Source organism: Erithacus rubecula (assembly GCF_903797595.1).
Source record: "Erithacus rubecula genome assembly, chromosome: 10".
NCBI classification, from domain to species: Eukaryota; Metazoa; Chordata; class Aves; order Passeriformes; family Muscicapidae; genus Erithacus; species Erithacus rubecula.
This window is the reverse complement of record NC_136662.1, coordinates 28,243,187-28,266,375: the sequence shown is the minus strand read 5'-3', so window position 1 is coordinate 28,266,375 and position 23,189 is coordinate 28,243,187. Positions and strand designations below refer to the sequence as shown.

At 38.1% G+C, this 23,189-nt stretch overlaps 1 protein-coding gene across 4 annotated transcripts in view; it reads left to right on the top strand.

The window, feature by feature from the left end:
- RALGPS2 (Ral GEF with PH domain and SH3 binding motif 2) overlaps positions 1–23,189 on the top strand; it is a 109,200-nt gene that overhangs the window by 82,708 nt on the left and 3,303 nt on the right. For 2 of the 4 annotated variants that reach the window (XM_079313751.1, XM_079313752.1), the window contains exons 14-19: positions 7,091–7,145; positions 10,364–10,441; positions 11,972–12,077; positions 12,832–12,924; positions 20,454–20,559; positions 21,714–21,805. In XM_079313751.1, the coding sequence (XP_079169877.1) occupies positions 7,091–7,145; positions 10,364–10,441; positions 11,972–12,077; positions 12,832–12,924; positions 20,454–20,559; positions 21,714–21,805 (530 nt within the window). The remainder of the gene's footprint in view (positions 1–7,090; positions 7,146–10,363; positions 10,442–11,971; positions 12,078–12,831; positions 12,925–20,453; positions 20,560–21,713; positions 21,806–23,189) is intronic. The other 2 variants (XM_079313753.1, XM_079313754.1) reach the window with 1 other exon arrangement.

Here is a 23,189-nt window from a genome sequence, read left to right as displayed (position 1 = left end):
GCATGCCACTGTTTTTACATCAATGTCATTAATATTTTACATATGAAGAATATACTAACTGAGTGGTTTTCATTGCAATGAATGATTCCTAAAACAGCAGTAATGCAGAAAGTAAGACAGGTATGGGGTTTGCTCAAAATAGGCCAATCTGTGATGTGAGAGCCGTGGCCAAAGACCTTTATCAGATTATTTTCTTAACTTCAGCGATTGGAGGCTGATTACATTCAACTCATTCTGAAGACAAGCAAACAAAATATAAAAATACTAAATATTCAGCCTCTTTTATACTGATTTCTTGTGCTTGGGTCAAAACAGTTCTTGTTCCTAGTGCTGTGGGACAGTGTTCCATAGCTGATGGTCGTGTGTGCTGGAATCAGGAAGCTGTACCTCTGGTTCTGTTGCCTTCCTCCTATGTTATAAATAGGTGCTGTTTTCTGGACAGAAGATTTTAAAAAGGTGAGAAATCTTTTTCAAGCAGTGCCAGGGCTATCCTAGTAAGAAGGAAGAAACACTTGTCCAGTCCCATATACAGTGTCTTATGGGAAATGATCTCTTGAATTCAGGAATGTAGCAAAAGGAAATAATCCCTTGTAAGTTTTAGATATTTATAATGTAGATGGCTGCATTTGAGCTGATTACAGTAGGAGCTCTTTGTAATCACGTAGAGAATTGAAATCCTCATGTGTATGATTCATCTCATTCTTAGGTTGTTGTCTTAAAAGAGGTTACATGGCTTGAGCCCTTAAAACCCCACTTTATTTCTGTTGATTGCAGACACTTTTGAAAGACAGCACATGAAAATACAGGGAGATGAATAGCACTGAAAATGTCTGTTTTGTGTAGACAGTCTGGAATATCTGCTTTAGTAAATTGGGACAGATGCTGTTACTTGCAGTGGAAGTTCACTGAGAACCCCCACTCACTGCTATCAGCAGACCTAAAGCTACAATGTGGTTTTGTTCTTGGAGGGCTGTGTTTGGATGAGGTCACTGTTTTGGTGAGGTCACTGTGTACACTCTGCCCTGCTGAGGCGTGAGCACTGCTCTTGGCTGGGTCCAAGGAACCACCTGCACACTGGTACCACCTGTTCCCTGCCTGTGTTTGCCTACTGTCACCTCCTCAGCTAAAAGCAGGACAAATTAAGATGATTTTACAGTCAGAAATAGCATGACATTTCCTTTACTTTGTAAGATATTTTTCTAAAGAATATGTGATTCTCTATTCACTCCCAATTTTCTTACACTTAAAGAATTTATTGCTTAGGTATGCTCTTTGCAGGATGTTCAGCTTTTTTCATTAATGTTCTCAGAAGCTTTGGATTTCCACAATTTCTTACAATTTAGCTCTGCTACGTTGCTGAATTTCTTAAGCAGTTTGTTTACAATGACAAATTGTTCAAATAATTCTTAAGAAGTAAAGGGACAGTAAAAAATAGGCCCCTCTTTTATATATTGCTTCTGTGTGGCTTTTCTCCTTTTAGAGCATCTAACCTAGAGGATGGAAATTCATTTTGCTAAGGAAGTTATTCTTTGAGAGCACTGTCCCATGCATATTATTTAAAAATAGATGTCAAGGTATGAACACAGGAACACTGTTGAAATTGAGATTGTAACTTGAGGTGTTCAAAAATTCACAGGAAACAATTATGGATTGCATTTGTAACAGTTTTGGATGCAAATTCTTTTTAAGCTTTTTTTCCCCCCACTTATTTTTCCTAATCTACAATTATATCGATGAAAGCTCTGGAAAAACTGCTATTCGTGAACATTTGCCTTTGTTTGTGTGTTGCAATCACTGGAGAATAGCTTTAGCCTTTGTTCTAATGCAATTGGAGGAATTAATGCTGCAGAATCAAAGAAAGGTATTTTAAATCAGTGTGAATTAATGTAAGAAAGTGCCTTTGTAAGAACAGTACATTTCCAAACCTAAACTGCCATGAAATACATATGAGAATATCAGCATTTTGATGAATTCCTCTACTAAGTCACCACCTCAAAGTTACTGAATTCTACATGGGATTTTATTTCTCTTTAAATAAATGAAGCATAGGTGTGGGTATACAGTGTATTCATTTACTTTCAGGGGTCTTGGCAGCCTGTAGAGTAGAGAAGACCTTTACACAGCCAGTGTTTGTTTGATTCTTTAACCTGTACTGTGCTCTTAAGGTGTGTAGGACTCTGAGTCATCTAATCAGATTTCAGGTAGGGTTTCAGGCAGAAGAAATATTTATTTGTATTTCCTTTATATTACTATATGGATGGTGTATTTATAAATTTCCTTTATATGATACATGGATGCTTATCTCTTGTGTTAAAACCCGGTTTTGCTATTGTGAACTACTACACCTTTAGTGAGAAGATGAATTTAGTAACTGTGTAGTATTAGAAGTTTAAAATGCTCATGAAGGTGCCTGGATTTGAGAGGAGAAGATGCAGTCTAGCACTCTGATTCTTCCCCAGTTTTTCTTGGTATTGCTTGGTCCAAGGCTCATGCTTTGGATGTGTTGAAATCAATGTAGTTGTAAAAACTCCATTTCTGCCTCATCTTTATCCACTTGGTTATTTGCCTTTGCTGATTTTCACAATGAAACTCAGTGGTGGTATTAGAAGTTTCTATCAGTTCTCTGCCATGATATTGCTTGAGTCTTCTGCCAGAATTCCTGCCATCTGTATTTGCTTCACTGGGGAACCAGGGTTAAGCTGCTTAAACTTTTCAATAGTTAAATGGCCATGAGCTATATATGTAAGGATTTGTGGTGTGGTTGTGAATTCACCAAAGCTGAACAGGGCTTTCAGGGCATGAAGCCCATCTCTGTAGTGTTCTCTGGGCTGGGCTGTGCTGATATTCAGGCCTCTTGACCAGTTTTGTGTGTTTTCACAGTAGAATTTGAAGCTCTGTCGGGTCCGTCACCAGCTCTGGAAACACGGTGTAACCGGAGCCAAGAGAGTGTCGATGACAGATTTGGGAAGGGGAAAGAATTTTTAGCCTGAAAACTTTTTAAACTCTTTGGGGTTGGTTTGTTTATATTAACACCTGTTTAACTTTGGGGACTAACTTCTGGATAAAGAAAGCCTGTGTTAAGTGTACAGTATCCCCTGACTTGGGGCAGTGAGTGGGTGCTGTGACCTGGGGAGTGGATGTGGGATAGCATAGACATTCCCTATCCTGTAACTGAGAACCTCATGCTGTTTGTGTGGCTGGAACACAGACATCTCACAGACATATATCTGCGTGTGCATATCTGCAGATGTGAGCAGAAAATTCACATCTGAATGGAGCAGCAGTGCCAGGGCTCTGCAGACAATCCTGAGCCTTCTCAGATAATCACTGGCACAGTTAGCAAAAAAGCCATCTTGCCAAATGCTGCTTTTCCTAAGAAAGGAAAAAAACTTCATAATGATTTTATTTTATTCAATCCTGCACAAGAAATTTATTATCAACGAAGAAAACAAAGAAGATAGTGCCTTGTGATAAAGTGGCTTCTTACATAAAGCCAAAATTTGTTTAAAACTAACTAACAGAAAGGGCTTATACTACCTAGGATTTGTTATTAAGTTTAACCTGAAGAACTTAATTGAGGTTTTTGGAAAAACTCAAATATTGAGTATGTACTTGAGAAGAATTTAAGAAGGTGATATATTTTTAGAGTACTGAATGAATGAAATATTTCCAGTTGAGGTGACACTCAAATAGTGCACTTAATGCTTAAACAGAACTTGGCTAGACATCTAACTTTTATTAAGTTAAAAGCAGTCCCTTTTACCTCTGTTTTGTTTTGGAAGGAGAGATGTCACATATTTTCTTTTGCTTTTCAGGAAAGGGGTGTTTTTAACATCAGAACTTGTGTCTTGCAAAATATCTCCAGAGGCTTTTAGAAACTTAAGAATCCTGTTGGAGATGGTTTTTATATGGGTGTTAGAGGAATAGTCAAATGCTAAAATTCAACCTTTTCCAGGTTTTTGTTACAATTTTTACAACCCCTGTAGGCATCAGTGTAAATGGCAAATCAATTGTTATGATGTTTTGTCCAATGTTTTTTACAAATTGATGTTCCTTTTAAGTGTAATTGGCAATTTCTGTATAGGTTTAACTTTTCAAGTGAAACTTTTGGTTTACAAAGCCACCAAGTTCCTGTAGGTTTTCTCACAGTACTGATAATGTACCAAGGATTGTCATTTTGTGACAGGTGACATTTTAGCTCTTGCTCTAGATTGCTTTGCATTTTAACAAAGCAACACTAACTTTTAAATCTTTCTGTAGTGTAGTTAGCACTGTAGTTAAATACAACTTTATTAGCAAAGCTGATACAGTTACCATCAAAATGTCATTTCAGGTAGAATTTTAATGTATCAGCATTGCAAACAATGGCTTAATAATACTGTCTTAGCAGGGGGTTTTAATTGTGTGGATTTATCACATGGGCCTAAATTAAGCAGAGCTCTGGTCTGCAATTCATGCTAACATAAAGCTCTGGTCTGCAATTCATGCTAACATAAAGCTAAATCTAAGCTGTAGGAAGAAAATAAATAAGATTCTAAGAATCCCTGATGCTTTCAGTGCTGACTGGATGACTTGACACAAGTTGCTTCACCATTTTGCAGGACAGATTGTAACCACAAGGAAAACTTCAGTTATATGCAAGGAAAACTATTTCCATGTTGGGCTTGAACTCCACCATCATAATTGTTGTTCCAGCTGCTAAAAGGATTTCAGCACCTTAAGATCTAACTATAAAAGATTATACCACAAACAGCCTTCTTCAAAGACAGTCAGCTGGGAGGTCTTACCCAAACTTCCTGCTTGAAGTTGTCTCTGAATTGTTGCATCTGATTCTGTCTCTCATCCTCAAACCATGCTACTTACTAACTTGAAGAGACTTCATGTATTGCCTTACAGAGAATGCCACTGTGGTTTCATTAGGATGAAATAAATCACTGAGCTTTTCACTGTGATGTGGATTGTAGAATTTGCTGAAAGCTTTGAGTGACAGTCGTTTTTTCCAGGAAATGGTAAGGACTTTGCAAAGACTGCTCCTGTAACAGCAGGCTCCACCTGGATAGGTTACTCCACTTGTTACTCCTTTTTTTCCTGGGACATCTCATTATTTACCTGGTAGTCTTTCTGTATAGAAGTGCCTGGTATAATGTGGAGTTCAACACACACATTACCTTTTCTATGTTGAAGGTCAGGTGTAAACTGTGCTGAGCAGAACTTCTGATTGTTTTTATGGTCATTTCTTTGCTCACCTGCTCTGTGGCACCTGAACGTTTGCTGATAGATCAGTCTGGGAGGGTCACTTGAAGTGCAAGCACTTGCTTAGCTGTAGTAACTGAGTCTCTTTGGTCACTTGTCCCCACACTTTAGAGGAAGTGTTAAGTCAAAGGAGTAATTGAGCTACTCTTCTGTGGGCAGAGCTACCTGCTGCTGTAACCCTTCCAGCAGCTGGATGATTAAGGATCAATGGCCTGTAAATGGAAATACTAAAAACTTAAAAGAAAGTTCTAGAGAGCAGTGCAAGTTATCTGTTGAATATTTTGCCTCCCTGCTTGCATCCCTTTATGCCTCCACTGGAACATCACTTCTCTATCTCTTAGCTCCTTCCACTGCACAAAAAGCTCTTACTGTAGTGTTGGTGTGAACCAGATTAGGACTTTCCTTTAGGAAAAAATTAGAGTAAGCTGAGACCAAATTATCTAGTGTCCCATAGAGATCTGTTAATATGTCAATGTTGAGCTAATGTTTGCAAAAGAGGCATCTCAGTTGAATTGGCTGGCAGATAAAGGGATGTATTTTCTCTTAAATTTTACACAGAGGGAACTTCAGCACATGCTGAGATTTTCATGGCTCTTGGCTGGAATTGCCCATGCTGTGTGTATATCTTTATTGCCTCCATCTTTACTCTGTGTTTACTCAGTGAATATTCAGACCTACTTTGTACACATTATTTTTCAGGGCACCACTTTTCCCTGCTGAATTTTTGTGAAAATTACAGGGAGCTGGTTCCCATTTTCAGCCACTGTTTCTCTGAGGGAACTCTTAAGTAAGGAGCATCAATTCAGATTTTTTGTTTATTTGTTTTCTGGTTTGTTTCAAAATAATTATGAATAAATTCTTCATTTTATGTATGGGTGTTCAGGCAGCAGAGCAGACAAGAGCCAGCAGAGCAAGTTAGTGTGCCAAAAGGTGGCTTCAAGCATTGATTGACATTGAATTGCACTGATAGTTAGGCTTTGGGATTATCTGGAGCCAAAAATGTTGGTTTGAAGTGGTGAACAAGGATAATAGCTCAGGTGGGCAGCTGGGCTGGTCTGAAAAGTGAACAGCAGCAAGACAACAGCTTGGAATTGTGTACAGAGGCTGCTGACTTCTGTTATCAGCATCTCTGCTGATAATTGTTTACTGATTTAACATTACAGATAACACTCACCTTATATTTATATTTAAATACTCATTTTACAGACTGATGTGATTTTACTGGAATTGTAAAGTTACTATCTTATTTATGGAACTGCCATGAGTAGATGCATCAGACTTTTGGAATTAGGGATTTTCCTCTATTTTCAGTGTTGAAAATAAAGTGTTTGTGGATTAGTTTACAAGGCACAGAAGGAAATAATATTGTAGGGATCTGATCAAGTAAGTGGGAGATCACCTTAAAAAGTTGTTTAAGGCTTCTCAAATCATATATTGGAGATTCAGCAATGAATTTGCACCTCTGTGTCATGACTGTGTGTGACTTGATAAGATTATTTAAATAAGTGACCTGTTTTTCTAAATGCAGACAAATCTGTGTTTAGGATGTTCTTTATATTTTGAACATATGGTCCCCATTTATTAGTGCTTCTCTTCTTCACTTCTTGATGTGGAACCAGACCCTGTCCCTTCAATCTCCATCTCAGTTTATGTGAAATTCCTGAAGCAAATCACAAAGTGTTTTCCTTGTAGTATTTTACTGAAGTATTTTTGTGCATTTCATCTTAGATATTCTGATATTCAGAATCTCAGATATTCTCATTTATTCAGATGCAATTGACAGAGATAGATTGTAGATGAAGAAATAATGTATCAATTTTTTGTTGTATTTCTCTAGGTAGCAGTGATGGTTCTGAGCTCAGTGAAGAGACTTCCTGGCCAGCATTTGAAAGGTGAGGAAAACCTGTACTTCTCTATTCACATTGTTATTTAGAGTCTCTCACTTGGTGCTGAAAATGATGCTTTATTTTACTGCACTAGAGATCTTCTGTCTGTAAGAACACTAAAAAGCTGTAGTAAGTTCACTGGATCCATTAAAGCAGCATAGAAACACCTTCTGCTCACTAATGATTAGTAGGGCTTTTATCTAATTGGGTGCTTACTCAGTGCACACATCCTTTAAGGAACTGATCCAGAGAACCCTTAGACCTCAAAGGTTTTACATATGTGGATATCACATGTGCTGTTTGTGTTTGTCTGATTTTCATTTTCATTTTCCCTGAGAGACTTCATAGTCCCTTTTGTTCCCTTGTTATTGACATTGTCACCTCTTGTCTCTCTCATCCTCTTTTCCCTTCACTGTTACATGGGAAGACACAAGAATGGCTCTTGCTAATGTCTGACTTTGTGGTCCAGAATTAACAAGTTGTTTCTTATCCAGCACCTGTGAGTGCTCAGGTGGAACTGACCACTTCAACCCATTCTCATGTTGTATTTGAGAATGTGGAAAAAGACAAACAGCTGTACTGTTTACAGTTTAACTCAGAAAAAGGGAATATTCACCTTCCCACAGCTGAGTAAGATGCACAGTACAGTGCATTGCTTGCTTCTATAACACAATTTCAGGTAATCCAACAGCTTCAGAGTTGCCATGGATGACTTTTGCTACCATGCTTTTTTTCATTTTAAGGAGAAATTTTTGTCAAAAAGCTTTTTCTTTTTAGTTGGAAACTGTAACCACAAACATATTCTGATTGAACTCATCAAAGAAGTTAATTTTGGAAAAGGTCTTTGAAAATCTCTCTGTGCCAAAGGTGAACTCCTGGATGCCTCATGCCTTAAATATGAATACGTACATGAGGAAAGGCCCTTAACAGTTTCATTAGGTAACATTCCACATGAGCAGAGAACACAAGTGGGGTCAGAAAGACCATCACTTAACTTGCAGGCTGCATCCCAAACCACATACAGCATTCCAGAGGTTTTCTTTCTTTTCCTTCCCTGCTGCCTTATGGAATTGTGTATTGATATCAAGTTGTTTCTCAAAGATAAAAAGTCATTAAGTTAGAAAAAATGGTGAGCTGAGTGTTTTTACCCAGAGCACTATAGGAAACTTTAAAATTTAGGTTTAAACTTACGAAAACACTCTTCAGAATTCTTGTGTGGACTTCTGAGACAAAGCAGGGGCTTTTCATCCCAGTGTTAATGAGAACTGGCAGCCCCAGGCTTCCTCAGTTAAAGAGTTTGCTCCATGTCAAACAGAAGATTCCTTCTCCAAATTCCACTTGCCTTCTGTATTTCCCTCTCTCCTGAGAGAGCTTTTGGAAACCCTGTTGGAGGTTTCATGTGTTTCAGGGTGAGTTCTCTTGCCTGCTTCCAGAGAGAGGGACAGAGTTCCTTACAGACATCCCAACACCATGTGTGAAATTCCTAGAGATCTGTGGCATTTAAGTCTGTTTTTGGTTTATAAGATAATGAGGCATGTTTTAAAGTTTAATAAGTAATACACTGAGGTGCAATTATCAGAATTTGAGATAAGTAGAGAAGGTCTCTCTCTGGTTTTGGTCTGTACAGTGAAGCAGAGTGGTCTCCATTCTTTATAAAGATATTTAAGTGAGGGAGAGGCATTAGTTGCCTGGAATTATCAAGTCTGGAAAAACTGGGATCTAGTGTAAATTATTATTTTCTATGTAGTGCAAATAGGAATTCAGTATTTCTCAGTGGTTTAGGAACATCTTTGGGTAGAAAGGCTTAAATCTGCACCATAGCCTTAAGAGGAAGAAAACAATTCTTCCACACACAGATTCCCCAAGTAACAGAAAGAAATGTGAAATGTATTCTTGTTTTTCCTGGCATTTCTGCTTGTCACTGGGGAATGCAGAAGGGATGAGAACAAGAGCCACTGATGGTTTTTAAGAAACAGAACCTTAGTTTGAAACTTGACAGAGTTTTCAGCATTGAGGTGTACCTTCAGGCCAATCAAAATTGCTAAAGGAAGGACTAAAATTCCAAGTCCTTACAGTTATATCCTGTTAAGGGTAGTGTATTAAGTGACACTTCAGTCTCACTGGTTGTCATCCTGAGTGTCTCTGAATGGATTTCCCTGAAATAGCAGGATTCCAAGAGTGGTAGACTCCTTGTTATGCAAAAACCCCCAAGCTTAAAGGTAAGAAGAAAACATACTGGATTTGCATGCCAAAAATAAGTATACAAAAATAAACGGCTTATATTACTTTTTTCTTTATTGTTTTATATGCCTATATCTTAAGTGGGTTCTAAAAAATAATTCATAAGTTCAGATATATCTGTTGTGTTGAGAAGCAAATGATGGCAAATTGTGGAACAGGTTAGCAGATGGTAATTCATTAATGTCTTTTTCATAATAAGGCTTGTACTTAACTGCCTGCTCCCACAGCATTGCTGATCTTCAGTCTGTAAACAGAATACAAGCAACTAGAAAAATGGATAAAAAAATAGGATGTGAGGACCAGGTGCCTTATGTTGACTTAAATAAAATTCAGTTGATTAAGGGGATCTGATTCAGAAAAACAAGGTTCAGTGTAGCAAAGCAGTGTTCAAAAGGCAGGTCTGAGGCACAATTCCTGAACAGGGATAACAGTAAGGATCAGGTAGATGATTTTAAAATGTGGAGCTTAGAGGTAAAGTGCACAGCATAGATGAAACTGGAAAATTGAAATATTGCTGAGCTGGTTTCAATGTTACTTAGCTCAACAGGATTTTAAACAGTGTCAGGTGTATTTTGCCAGAGCTTGCAGTTCCTTTCAGCCCAACAGCTTGTGTGTTTTCATACTTGTAGAAGTTGAAGCTGATTTTGAGGTAACATCTAAAGTCAGATTTCAAGAGTTTTAGCAACACATTTATTTAGTCTAAGGTAAATGCAGACTTTACTCTAAAAATGTGTTTTTCTTCAGTGCCAATAAAACACTTTAGTATTGTGAGTTCTGACAAACAAGAACATCTGATGAAATGAAAAACCATACTATCTACTTCTGCATGTGTTTTTCTAAATAAAATTATTCACTTTTTCTTACATGGAAGAAGTGGCTTTCTGATATGCACACAAAAAAAGTTCTGTGCTGTTTTAGCAGTCGTGCTGTCTGTGTGAATGAAAGTATATGTAATGCATACAATTTATAATGGAATCCAACAGGAACAGGTTGTACCATTCTCTCGGCCCGGGGACAAGAGTGTCACGAAATGGCCATCGAGGCCACATGAAGGCCAGCAGGTACAATCCCACTGCACACAGAGGTGTCAAACCTTCCCTCTGCTGTTGGTGATTTGGTTTGGTTTCATAATTAAGTGGGTGTTTTCTGATGTTACCTTTCTAACTTACATGTCGAAATAAAGGTAGAGACCTTTTTCTTCAGACTTAAAACTTTTCCCTTCAATGACTTACTCTATATCAGCATAAGGACTGTTCATTCCAGTCTGCAAATCCAAATTCTGAAGCACTGGATCTTTCTACCAAGGCTTAAAGATGTTTTGCCAGGGTACTTTTGAACTGCCTGCCACTGTGGAGCAGTGCTAGTAGTTCTCATGGGGAAACAAAGCTGCTTCTGATGCTAATGGATGGCATTCCAGATGTTTTCTTTGCTGGCAGTTCTGTACTGAATTTCTTTGCTCCTCTTCCCTGAAATCAGAGAGATGCCTAAAACGAATCACACATTGAAATTGCCCCCAATTTAATATATGTAATATTTGCAAACTGACAGAGTAACATAATTCCTCATGGATACAGATTGTCTCCAGCTGTGTAACTGTAGTTGGGAAAGAAATTGCCATTAGCTGTGAAACCTCTGTCATGTTAAGAAGCAAGCATTGTCTCACTGAATTCTACCCATGTTCACAATTGTCAATGTCCAAAATTGTCTCCATATCATCATCAGTAGGTGCTGCAGTGAAAGTGTTTGCCACATTTTCAGTTTACTTGGGACATAGGATGGATGAAACAGCAAATCCTGGCTTCCTCCACAATGATTTTCCGGTGCTGTTCAATCTCTTGTCTTTTCTAGAAAGCTGCTGGGTTCAGCATTTTAGTTACATGCTCTGATTGACATTTACTGAAATGATTCCTGTTGTAACTTTTCTCTGATTGGAAATGTTTTTGAAGCCAGTCAGCTTTGTTATTTTAATCAAGCTCAGTTTTCTTTCCTCAGTCCTGTACCTGGCCTTTGTTTCAGCCCATTGCTCTCCAATCCTTCGTAGAGCAAATGGTCAGTAGAGCACTAGTTGCATTAAATCACCTTAAAGCTGTGGTTTGGGTTTCTACTCTTTATTGCTGCTCCTGCCCACTCTCCTTGCTTTCAGATATTATAAGGATTGTGCATGTTTGAGCTGTGCTTTGTTTTTGATGTGCTAATGGTTCTGGTGTTTCTAACCCAAAAATAGTCAAATGTTTCCTGCGAGGGCTGAAGGAGAGGTTTAACATGTACAGCAACTGTACCAATGTACTTCAGATGTTTGCTTTTTAAAATTAATTGTTCTTGTCTTTCAGTCGTGTTTTGAGTTTTAATTTTTTAATTAAGGATTACCTGCTTGGCTCTTAATTTTTCCGATCACTTTTGCTTGCGAGTGTTAATTCCACAACAGCAATTCCTTGTAACAGCCAAAGTCTTTTTCCACAATGAAGTCAAATAAATAAAAAGTTGACATTTTCAAATTACAATAAAGGTATTTGCATTAGTTTTTGGTAATCGTTGGAAAATTACTTTAGGAAAAATATTTTTTCACACAACTCTTCACATGCTCCTTTCAGCTCCCTAGAATCAGAAGATTTGGCTGTTCATTTGTATCCAGGAGCAGTTACTATTCAAGGTGTTCTGAGGAGGAAGACTTTGTTGAAAGAAGGCAAAAAACCTACAGTAAGATTTTTTTTTTGTTTGTTTTAATAGATTAATTTTCTCACATTCTTTCTTTGCCCAGTTATAAATACAGTAAAATGGCCATTGGGCAACTAGTTCAAGTGTCCTGTGCTTTGCTGATTAAGATTTAGAGTCATTGCCAGAGTTTCCATTCTTCCATTTGGTGCATTTATTCCATTTGTAAGGGTATACACATAATCTAGGAAGTAGAAGAGAAGAGGATGCTGCATAAAATTTTCTACAGTTACTGATGACTTTAAAATTTAGAGAATCATATTTTGTCTTCCTTAACAATAGGTAAATCCCAGCAATCTATCAATAGATTATAACCCATAGCATTTACATTGCAAATACTTGATGATAAATTACAAATCAAATACATATTCAGGACAATGGGTGATACCTTATGGCAGCACCTAAGATGGAAAAGGAAAGGGACAGAGGTACTCTGACTCCATGAAGTGTTGTGTAGGGATTGCAGGAAGTGTAGAGCAAGATGCAGAGCATTTTTCTCAGATTAGAGAGGAAAGGCACTAATTCTTTCTGCTTTCTGGAGTTTTCATGCATTCATAGGCCTGCATGAATAACAAACAGCAGCTTTGGAAACATGACTGATGCTTGGCTGGCCAGTCAGTGCTCTCATGTTCTTGCAGGATGGTGCCTTTTCTTTCATAGCTCAGTATTATGAACCATTTCACTTACCCATTGCACTTTTGGGTTTGTTTTTTTGGTTTTTTGTTTATTTTCTCTCCAGGTAGCATCTTGGACAAAATACTGGGTAGCACTGTGTGGAACCCAACTCTTCTACTACGCTGCAAAATCCCTGAAGGCTACAGAGAGAAAACATGTATGTAAACCAGTTATGTTCCAGTATCACCTGCCAAAACTAAAATGTGATTTCCTGGTGTAAATACTGAGAGTAGTTCAGGCCTTGCCTGATTTCCAGTCAGCACTATCCTCTCTCCCAGTCAGTCAGTCACCTCATACAGATATACCCCAGGGAAATATCATTTACATTTATATGCTACACCAAAAACATCTGCTTTACATCTGCCATGTGTCTCTGACTTTGCTGGTCTTTTAGGAAAGAAACTGTGTCATTGGTCTGTCCATTTTCAAAGGCAGAAGTTTTGTCTTTGGATGATGTGAGTCTGGCAGCAGTTTGTCATGGTTTGAAATCCAAACAAGCACTGATGGAGTCACAAGACACAATTAAATGTACTTATTTCATCTATGTTGTAAAATTAGGGCATTTGATTTTTTCTGTATAATCCTGCAATCATTAGCTGCAGTGGAGTAGCCAATATTCATCTGCTCAGCAGAGAGCTGTGATGTAAGATGATGCTGGGGGTCCTTTTATTTGCTGCAGCTTGATCTGAAAGAAGCTAAAACTGCTTATGTGGGGAAGGAGCAAGAGAATTTTCTGTGCCCATCCCACAGACGTTAGGATGTGCATTGCTCCTGTTTGATGTCCCTGATTAATTATAATGATTCTCTTAAGAAAATGGGTAAAAATTGAGATACTTGAATGAGAGTTCAGAATCATTACTTGGTTGCCTTGGCAGGTGTTTCAGGTTAATTTGTGACAGCTGTCACTGTAGAACATTTGCTTTGCATAGAGTTTATGGAATTTTGCAAACTGAGTTGTGCTTTTGGAATACTTTTAAGGGGGACAAGATACCTTTTTCTTATCCTAGCATTTTTATGTGCAGAGGGTAGAGATTTTGAAGCTTAGCATTTCTGGTTCACAGGCTTCTGGATATTTGAAGTTGCTGTGTGGACAGTTTGTGTATAAAGTTGTTTTAATCTAAGAGATTATTTCCCACTTTTATTAGATGTTCATTAGGAAACTGTATGCTAATGCTCAAAATAGCTAATAAAAGCTAGTTACTTTCAGAACTGTTGATGTGGTTTCATGGCCATCCACCCCTACTAGCTTTGCTGAGGTAAGATTGAAACTGATCCTACTTAATTTGTCTAGCCCAGGCTGAAGTTTCATTAGCCAGTCCTTCTGGCTTCTGGGTGTCTTGGGAGAAGTTGTGTGTGTTTGGATGCATTTGTTTCTGGCTTCAGTGAAAACTTTAGGGAAGGATTCCACCTCATTAAAAGGAAAGAGCAGATTTGCAAGCTATTATGAGTAGAAATGCAAAGTATTGAAGAAAGAAGAAACTGGGAGAGAACTTGTGCTGGCATTATGTCACTCACAGCTAGTTGCCTGTTTTTTCTGGAAATATTGAGAAATGGAAAAGAAATTTTTGTGGTAATGTCAGACTTTGTGTTCCTGTTACTGCTGTGATTCCTTTCGTTGACTTTGTGCCAAAATAGCATTTTGTTTTATTTCAGAAATAGAATATGTATTTGTAAATCTCTCTGGTTCACTGTTCTTTACAAAATTATGGAGGACTTTACCAGACTTGTATCTATTCATTCAGAAGTTTTTTCACCCTTTAGCATTAGCATTTTAAAACAATTTAAATAGTATGCAGGTTTAGAGAACATGAAAAAATTACTTAGCAAGGAATTGTATTGATTGGAAATTAAGTACATTGAGTTCACATTGTTTACATATTTCCTTCAGAATAACAATTTCAGTAATTTAAGTAGTCTTGTCCTTTGTTTTGTTGCAAAAGTAAATGAAGGATAAAGGTAAACAGTCTAGTACCTGATCCTTCTGGAGTCTTTGTTCCTGCAAAAGCCTTACTTTGCCTGGAAATGCAGTCACATCCATTTAGAATGCTCTTTCAGACATTATTTTTTAAACCTCCTGAATTGACTTCTGATATTCCCCAAGTCACTGATATGTTGTGACACCTACAAAATCTAAACTGCTTGTGAACAGAGGCTTAAGAAGCCAAAATCCATCTCACATGCTTGTGTGCTCGTGTTTCTTTGTCCAAGGATGTTCCAGTAAATCAATAAGGAAGTTTGCATAGAGAGGTGAGGAGGTGTTGGGAGTCCAAGGGGACTGCAGGATTTCCCATTAGGAGCCTTCCAGCCTCATGGCTTGCAGATACTGAGAGGAGTTTAAGAAGGCAATTCCCAGGAGAAGGAGGAAGAGGAGTGGTATTTAAAAGCAATGACTACTGGAGAACATTAATTTATTTAATAGTTGGCTTTATGAAGTTGGACTGAACTGTCCAGCACAACCTTAGGTTTGGCTGTACACAGCTCATGTCTTGCTTTCAGCTTTTTAGGGCAGCAAACAGGCTGTGTTCTGTTTGTGATTGCCAAGCCAGTCGTGGAGCTCAGTCTCTGATTTGGTTTCCCAGATGCTGTCCAGGTTAATATATTGTAATAAGTATTTACTACAGTTTGGGTTGTCTTTTATTTAAACAAATAGTTTGCAGTGAGTAGTCACAGTGAACCTCTGCTTCAGAGGTCATTATAACACAGAGCATGACCTTTATGGTGAAATTAGGGTGGGAAACCTTCTAAATGCTGTTGAGGTTGAGGGATTGGTTGAGGGATTCCAGTTTATTAAATGGGATAATAATAGGTGGTCAGTAACTTGTTCAGCTGCTCTGCCTGTGTTGTGCTTTGAGCCTGGCTATTGATGGTTTAGCTTTCCATCCATTTCATTACAGAATTACTGTACAGATCTTCAGCTTTGGTTCTGGATCCTGTGGAGATGACTTGTCAAGGGTCATGCTTCAGTACACGTTTGGTTGCATTTTCAGGAAAAGTTAATCAGGAGAGAATGAACTGCAGATGGTCAATCATCCCTAGATAGCTAGAGCATGAGTAAATGCTCCAAATACTGTCTAGTGATATTCCCAAGAGGTTCACTCTGCAAAATGAAGAGATCCAGGGCTAGATTGGGGTTTTTTCTTCCCAGATAAAAAGGATGATGCCATCTACTTTGAAGCAGATTTCTTTTTCAGAATTTGATATATTGGAGATTTACCTCAGCAAAATATTCCAAGCATCTTCTGGAGCCATTTAAACATCTGTCTTTTCTGCTTCCTTTCTCAAGCTCTCTGTGACATGGAAAGGAATGCTGGCAACAAAAGAGTCAGTCTGCTATATAAAGTTTCCTGGCTGGAGCTCTCATGGTAAACGTGTCTTGATTACAGGCATGCTTTTGACCATTCTGCTGCTGCAATTGCTCCAGGCAGTTTGGAATGCACCAACACTCAAAGCTCTTCCAGGCTTATAATAGCCAACCTCTTTGGAAAATTACCTCATAAAAATCCCAAAGTAATTTCAGCAAAAAGGGGCAAGAAATCCTCTCTGTTAGACACAGACAAGCCAGCTCTTCTCCTGCCTGTGGTTAAAGGCCAAGGAGTGCATCCAGTATTGTGTGCTGCATCTCCTAAGAGTAACAGCATAAAATTGGCATTGAGTTTAGTGAACAGGTTTCAATTATTACTACAGTAATGGAGAATTGTCTATAAATGAGCATGTGAACTTGAGAGCCCAGAGAGGTAGCACAGCACAATCTGAGAGGGATGTGTGGACGATGGTTTTATCTAGTATGCTAAAATGGAACTCATAGAGAAACCTCTGTGAAAAACTATAGCACTTGTGCACATTTAGAAAAGGGCAACAGTAAGAATAACCACTTGTACTTAGACTTAAAATAAGCACCCTGAAAAATGTGAATACACCTGTAAAATAACTGTTTATAGTGATTGGTCTGAAAGCCTTGCCAATTTCTGTGACAACATAGCATGCATGAGAGATTTTTACATGTTTATAGGTACTTGGAAAGCAACAGAGACTTTTTATGCTTCATGCTTGAGCACAAACCTTGGTTAGTTCTAAGCCTTCCATGGCATGCTATAATCAAAATTAGATCAATTTATTTGCAGTCTAGAAAACTTGGTACTTGTGGCTCAGGCACTTTCACTGAAACACCCTGATGAAGAATACTGTCATTCTGGTAAGGATGTTCAACCACTGAGAAAATTATTTGAATATTAGAAAGTTGTAGAATCTCAGCAGGAGATGTGTGCCAAAATGTTGGAGTGAAAAGTCTGTTCACAGATTAATTCAGAGTTTTTGATTCAAAGATTTATGTATAGAAGCCTTTGAGCTCAGAAAAACAGCAACAGTGAAAATCAATCAACCTAGTGCCAGAGCTGTACAGTTTTCCATGTGTATAATAAGAGTCATTCCAGTGGCCTGTATTACAAAAAGCAAATAGGAACCAGGAACATTAAATTACAATGAAGCTTTCATTCCCTTCATGTTAACAAAGCTGACTTGCTGTTAGCAAGGCTCTGTGCATCAGCAGAGAATGAGCTGCCCTGGGGGACTGTGTAAATATGGAATACAAATCCAGCTGAGCACAGAGATGGAAAGCTGACATGTGTTTCAAGCAATGACAGATTAATGCTGGCAGGAAACACTTTCCTTGTGTGGAGCCTTTCATTTTGCAGAGAAGCACCATGATTAACTGATGCTTTTGAGTGAAAAGGCAAGAAGCCTCTAGCATTTTGGATTTCATGGCAGTGTCATGTTGGAGTCAGGTCTGATATAACTGCAGACGACCTCAGCTTAAGGCCATGGGAAAACCTTTCAGTAGTGGTGATTAAAAAGCACCCCCAGAATCCTCCAGTTCTAGTATGTTCATAATTGCCAGAAAGTTCTCTGCTTCCCTTGTTATCATTGGTTCCTTTTTGCTGCAATAATTTTAATATTCCTAGTTGTCCTTCCCTATTGGATCTCTTCCCTGAACTTCACCCTAATTCAAGTTTATGCCATGCCCTAACACATGCATTTGTCCATTTGCCCTCATGGATGGAATTAGCCTCCCTGTACCATCTTTCCCAGTTTGTTCTCTACAAACTGTTGGGCTTGCTCTTTGAGTGTTTTCTAGTATTGAAGTTTTTTAGTTCCTGAACAACTGGGTCAGATTGTCTTTCTGCATAAAATCACCAAGTTCAGTGCAGCTTCCAGCCCTAATGCCAGGCTAGGTTGGAGGATGGGAGACTACAGTGTCACATACAGGATATACAGCTAAGATAGGAAGGCCCAATATGTTTTTTCCATCAAACTCTAGGAATAAGTGTTCTTCAAGAGGTATTTTGATCTGTAATCCATTAAAATTGCTTAGTGATTAAAATTTCCATATGTGTGAAAAGGACCTGTTAATACTTTAGGATACTTGGAAGTTTGCATTTTTCAGATACCTTTTAAGTGTTGTATCATCATACTTTTTGAGGCAGTGTTGCCAGTGAGTATAACAAATCCTTTATATACACTTCCTTTTTTTTAAATAACTCATGAGCTATATCCTTAACTTTATTCCCTTTTCTTGTCTTTATTACTTTTTTCAGATAAAATGCCTTCATTTTCATTACAGGCTAACATCGCTTACTGTCTTCTCAAAGTAATTTCAGTTTCTGTTTGAAAAGGAGTTACAGTCCTCACTGTAATGAAATCTTATCTGATAGAGCTTTATAATTTACCTCCTCTTTTGAGGCTTTACATCTGTCCACCTCTGTGAGTTACTTAACTTTAATGTGTGTGTACAAAGAGTGTGGGCTCTTAAACTATTTTGATCTTGGTTTAAATGCTTTTTCTTTCAACTGCTGGTCTAACATTTGTTCATTCCAAGTTCCAATGGATTTGAAATTAGGATTTAAAATGTAGCCAGTTGTGCAAGTCCTCAGACAGATAAACTTACCTGGACAATGGCCAGGGTTAGATGTGATATTAGGGAGAAATTCCTCCCTGTGAGAGTGGTAAAGCCCTGGCACAGGTTGCTCAGAGAAGCTGTGGCTGCCCCAGCCCTGGAAGTGTTCAAGGCCAGGTTGGGTGGGACTTGGAGCAGCCTGGGATAGTGGAAGGTGTCCCTGCCTGTGGGAGAGGGATTGAAGGAGATATCTTTAATGTCCCTTCCAACCCAAAATACTCTGTGATTTCGTGATAATTCTGTGACATAGATTAGAAAAACTGACATTAGACTTGCAGTGGAATTTTATTTATAAAGCAACTGTATTCCCATGCAGAGAATGTTCTTATAAACTCTTACTTTGCTTGTGATACCTTCAAATTTGTTACCAATAACTCTTTTCTTGGTTGAACCAGAGTTCCAGGATTGTAATACTAAAGCAATACTTCTAAAATGAAACAGTAGTAGCTTGATGCTTAATATTGTGCATCTGCTTTGTGGCATTATATTGTGGGTTGACATGACACATTAGCATGAAGAATAAAAGTATTTTAAAATTACAGATTAATTGTAATGACTTCAAGCCACAACAATCTCAAGGATGTTTTATTGTTTCTAGTAATGCAATTAAAGAGAGATCAACATTGTTGAGCTAATAAAGAGGTTGGAATGGGGATTCACAAGATAGGAGGAAGATGAATTTAATGAGGATGAGCATATACCAGAATTAGAATTTCTGGGCAGAGAAGTGAGGTAAAGCACTGCATAGGAGGGTGAGAGTGCAGGGATTCATGGAAAAGTCTCTGTTGGACCCAAGGAACTGTGAAGAGAAGACCTGGCAGCCAAAGACATGAGAGCAACTGAATGAATTAGGAGTTGGGGCATGCATGGGACTGCCTGAGCAAGCAAGGGGAAGTGAACTGCCTGGGTCTACTAACAGGTAAAAAAGAAGGCCAGGGAGAAAGGAAGCTTATCATTTGGAAATTGGTTGGATTGAATGGATGAGTAGAACCTGGAACTGAGAGAAGCATGAGAAGAAGAAAATAATACTGTGACCAGGTGAATGAAAAACTGTGGGGTCAAGGAGCTGCCAGGAGAGAGACTGGTGTAGCAAAGACAAGGTCTCTTAGGCCTAAGTTACCTGTCAATCTGTGAATAACACCTGAAACAGGAAACACCATAATTTTGAACGTCTTGTTGATAAATGAGCATGACTGCCCAGTTCTGGGCACTTGTTTATTGAATTTACATCCTCACTTGATCCACTTATTTCATCAGGTCATTGTATTTAATTACAGAGTTGTGTTATCTTGTCCCCAAGATTCATGTTATGTGTAATCACAGTGTGCTGTAATAATTACTGCTTGCTAACTGTGAATAGCACAGGCAAGTTCAGTTCTTCTATTTGTGAACAGAGGAGGGAATAATTTTGCATTTCTTAATAACTTTTGAACTGTGCTGTGCATTCAAATGTGCATTAATGTGGTGAGGAATGCTGATGGAATCATGCAGTGTGGATTAGATGTTTAACAAGCTTTTGGAGATTGATATTCCTTTTAATTTATCATTCTCTTAAGTTCTGTTTTCTCTAATTTCATACAGCCTTTGTTAATTGTCTTAATCTTGTGAAGTGCTCTACTTCATTTGAAGTTACCCAGTCTTTAACAGTGTCACTGAGAGAAGCTGCCCTGCTGGGCACTTCTTCTGTGCAGATCTCTTGTTTTAATTCCATTTTCATTCTCTGTTTGTGTTTCCAGTTCAAATCCACACCGAGTAAGAGTGTCTCAGTGGTGGGCTGGATGGTGATGATGGCAGATGATCCTGAGCATCCAGATCTCTTCTTATTGACTGATTCTGAGAAGGGTAAGCACTGCACTGATTCCCAGAATAAACATTTTCTTTGCTGAGGTCATTTGTCAGCAACTAAATGAGCAGTGGCAGGTGAAATCCTTCCAGTTTCAGCTGCTCTCCAGCATATCCTCTTTTTAGAATGGTATGGGAGCAATAACCCATGGAGAATCCTTAGAGTCTTCATTGAGTTGTAAGAATTCTCCAAACTCTTAACAACCCAGATGTGATTGTAATTGGAAGTATTCAACTGTATTTAGAACACTGAGGTATTTTCACATGTGTGAAAATGTAAATAACAGTAAAAAAAAGATTCAGCTAGCACTATGTGCTTGAACAGTCCCTTCTCTCCAAATGAAAACCAAAACCCAAACCATCTGTTCAAATGTAGTGTCATTACCAGGGAAAACTACTCAGATTTTAACTGTTATGTTAAGAAACCTGTGGATTTCCATTACTCCCAACACAGTGCCTGCTTTCAGCTAAACACTGAAGAAAATACTACTTTTCTATAGCACTTGTACAGAAAGAAAAATCTTATAAAGGAGCTTAAAATTATTTGCTGCTTTGTCTGCTTCAAGTCTTAATAAGTTTTATTTCCAAACATCTCTCCTAGCACCACTGCTATGAGGTATAAATTGTGAGTGCTTGTCAGCTTAAACTCTGCAACAGCAATCTGAAATATTTTTGTAACACTTGACCTTCCTGAACCCAAACAAGTAGTATGTAACTCCAGCCACTGAAAATACTGGTCTGAAATGTATCAATACATTTAGGAGTGATTTTCAGATACTTTCAAATGTAGCTTTCCAGAGTGTTTTTCAGTAATATCTTGCACTTCATTAAAAAAAATCATGATTCTACAAACAAATTGCAGTAATGGCAGGGAACAAAACCACTTTTGTTTTGAGGGATGTTTTGTTCTTTCCTAGTTGACACAGGCATTAGTTGAAATCTAGAATGTTTGAAAGGAAGAGAGGCAAGCTGAATCTTCAATAGGTCAAGTAATTTCAACTATTCCAGACAATGTGTAAAGTTATATGGACCATCTACTAATAAATCTTCTCATAATATTTCAATATAGAGGTACTTGAATATGGGTAAAATTTAAGTTTTTAAATAGGAGCACTGTTTATGTTTCTTCATCAGATTTTTTTTCTGTTTCTTAGGAAATTCATATAAATTTCAAGCTGGAAACAGAATGAATGCCATGCTCTGGTTTAAACACCTGAGTGCTGCCTGCCAAAGCAACAGACAACAGGTGAGAGCAAGACAATGAAAAGGAATGAGCTTTTAAGAGCTCAGAGCTGATGGATCTTCAAGCTGACCAAGCTGTCACTGAGGGCTTTGTGTGTTCCCTGAGCAGCCACTCCACCTGTTTCACATGACTAATTTGCCTTGGCTTTTCTGTTTGGCCCTTTGCAAACAAGTCCTCAGAGGTTCTGGGGTAATGAAGAAAGATTTGGGGCTACCATGAGACTAATTTAAAGCAATTGGGGTAATGCAAGAAATGCTCTAAAATATCTGTCTGAGTGGCAGTATTTTTGTTCTGCCCATTTAAAAAAGGCTATTTCACAATTATATAAAAAGCTGTAAACCACAGCATTCAATATAAATACCAGATAACTCTCCTCAAGTGCTTTTTTTCAGGTCATGGATATACATATTTTCTGCTGTGTATGTATTTTGTATTCCTAAAATGTGTGGGAAGTAGTTTAGCCCTTGGTACATTTTCCAGTCTTTGAAAGCAAAAGTAGCATTTTTCCATGAATCAAAAGGGAAGAGAAGACTGCTCCAGCCTGTATTAAATGCTATTCTGGTATAAATTCTTACTGACCTTTTCAATCAGCAAAATCCTTTTTAAGCTACTTTGTCTCCTTGAACTCTTCCTTTTCTTTACACATTTGTTTATGGAGTTCCCAGAGCAGAAATCCTACTGAATTTCAGGGGGAAACAAAAAGGCTTTTCCAGATCCTTCTGTGCTTTCTTGTTCAGTTCTGCCTCAGAGGGATCTTAAGAAGTTAGGAGGGTTGTAGAAGCTCATCTGAAGGTATTTGAGACAGTGCAAAGGATATAAATTGTGTTCCTGGCTGGAGAAATTGGAGATAGTAGCTAATAGTGGCAAACAGTTTGCAAGTAAGTGGTGAAAAACCATCCCCTGAAGACAGCTCTGGTTCAGGAAGGGTTGGCAATACTGTTTATTGCTGTTAACAGTGTAACTGCCTTACAAAAATTGGATGTTTAAATCTGTTTTCAATGGAATATGAACACGTAGTCTAATAGTAACAGCTGAATAATAGTAAGAACTGTTTTAATAGATAGTTTGTGACTTTAGTGGTACAGCTTTAGCCCAGTTGAGCATTCTTGCTTCTACAGGTAAATGATAAATGCAAAGCAAGAAATTATTGATTCATGCAGACCAAACTGACCATTTATTGACAGTCATCAGCTCTTTAATAACCTAACTAAAGAAGAGATGTTGCTGTCAGACAGATTTCTGATGGAGAGAAAACAGGGATATAAACCAATGTATTGCACACATTAGCTTTAGTCTTCATGAAAGGGAGTGATAGCTGCAACAGGCATTCAGGTTTGCTATGGGAAAAGCCCAAACAAGTGTTTATGCATAATTTTTTAAATTAGTT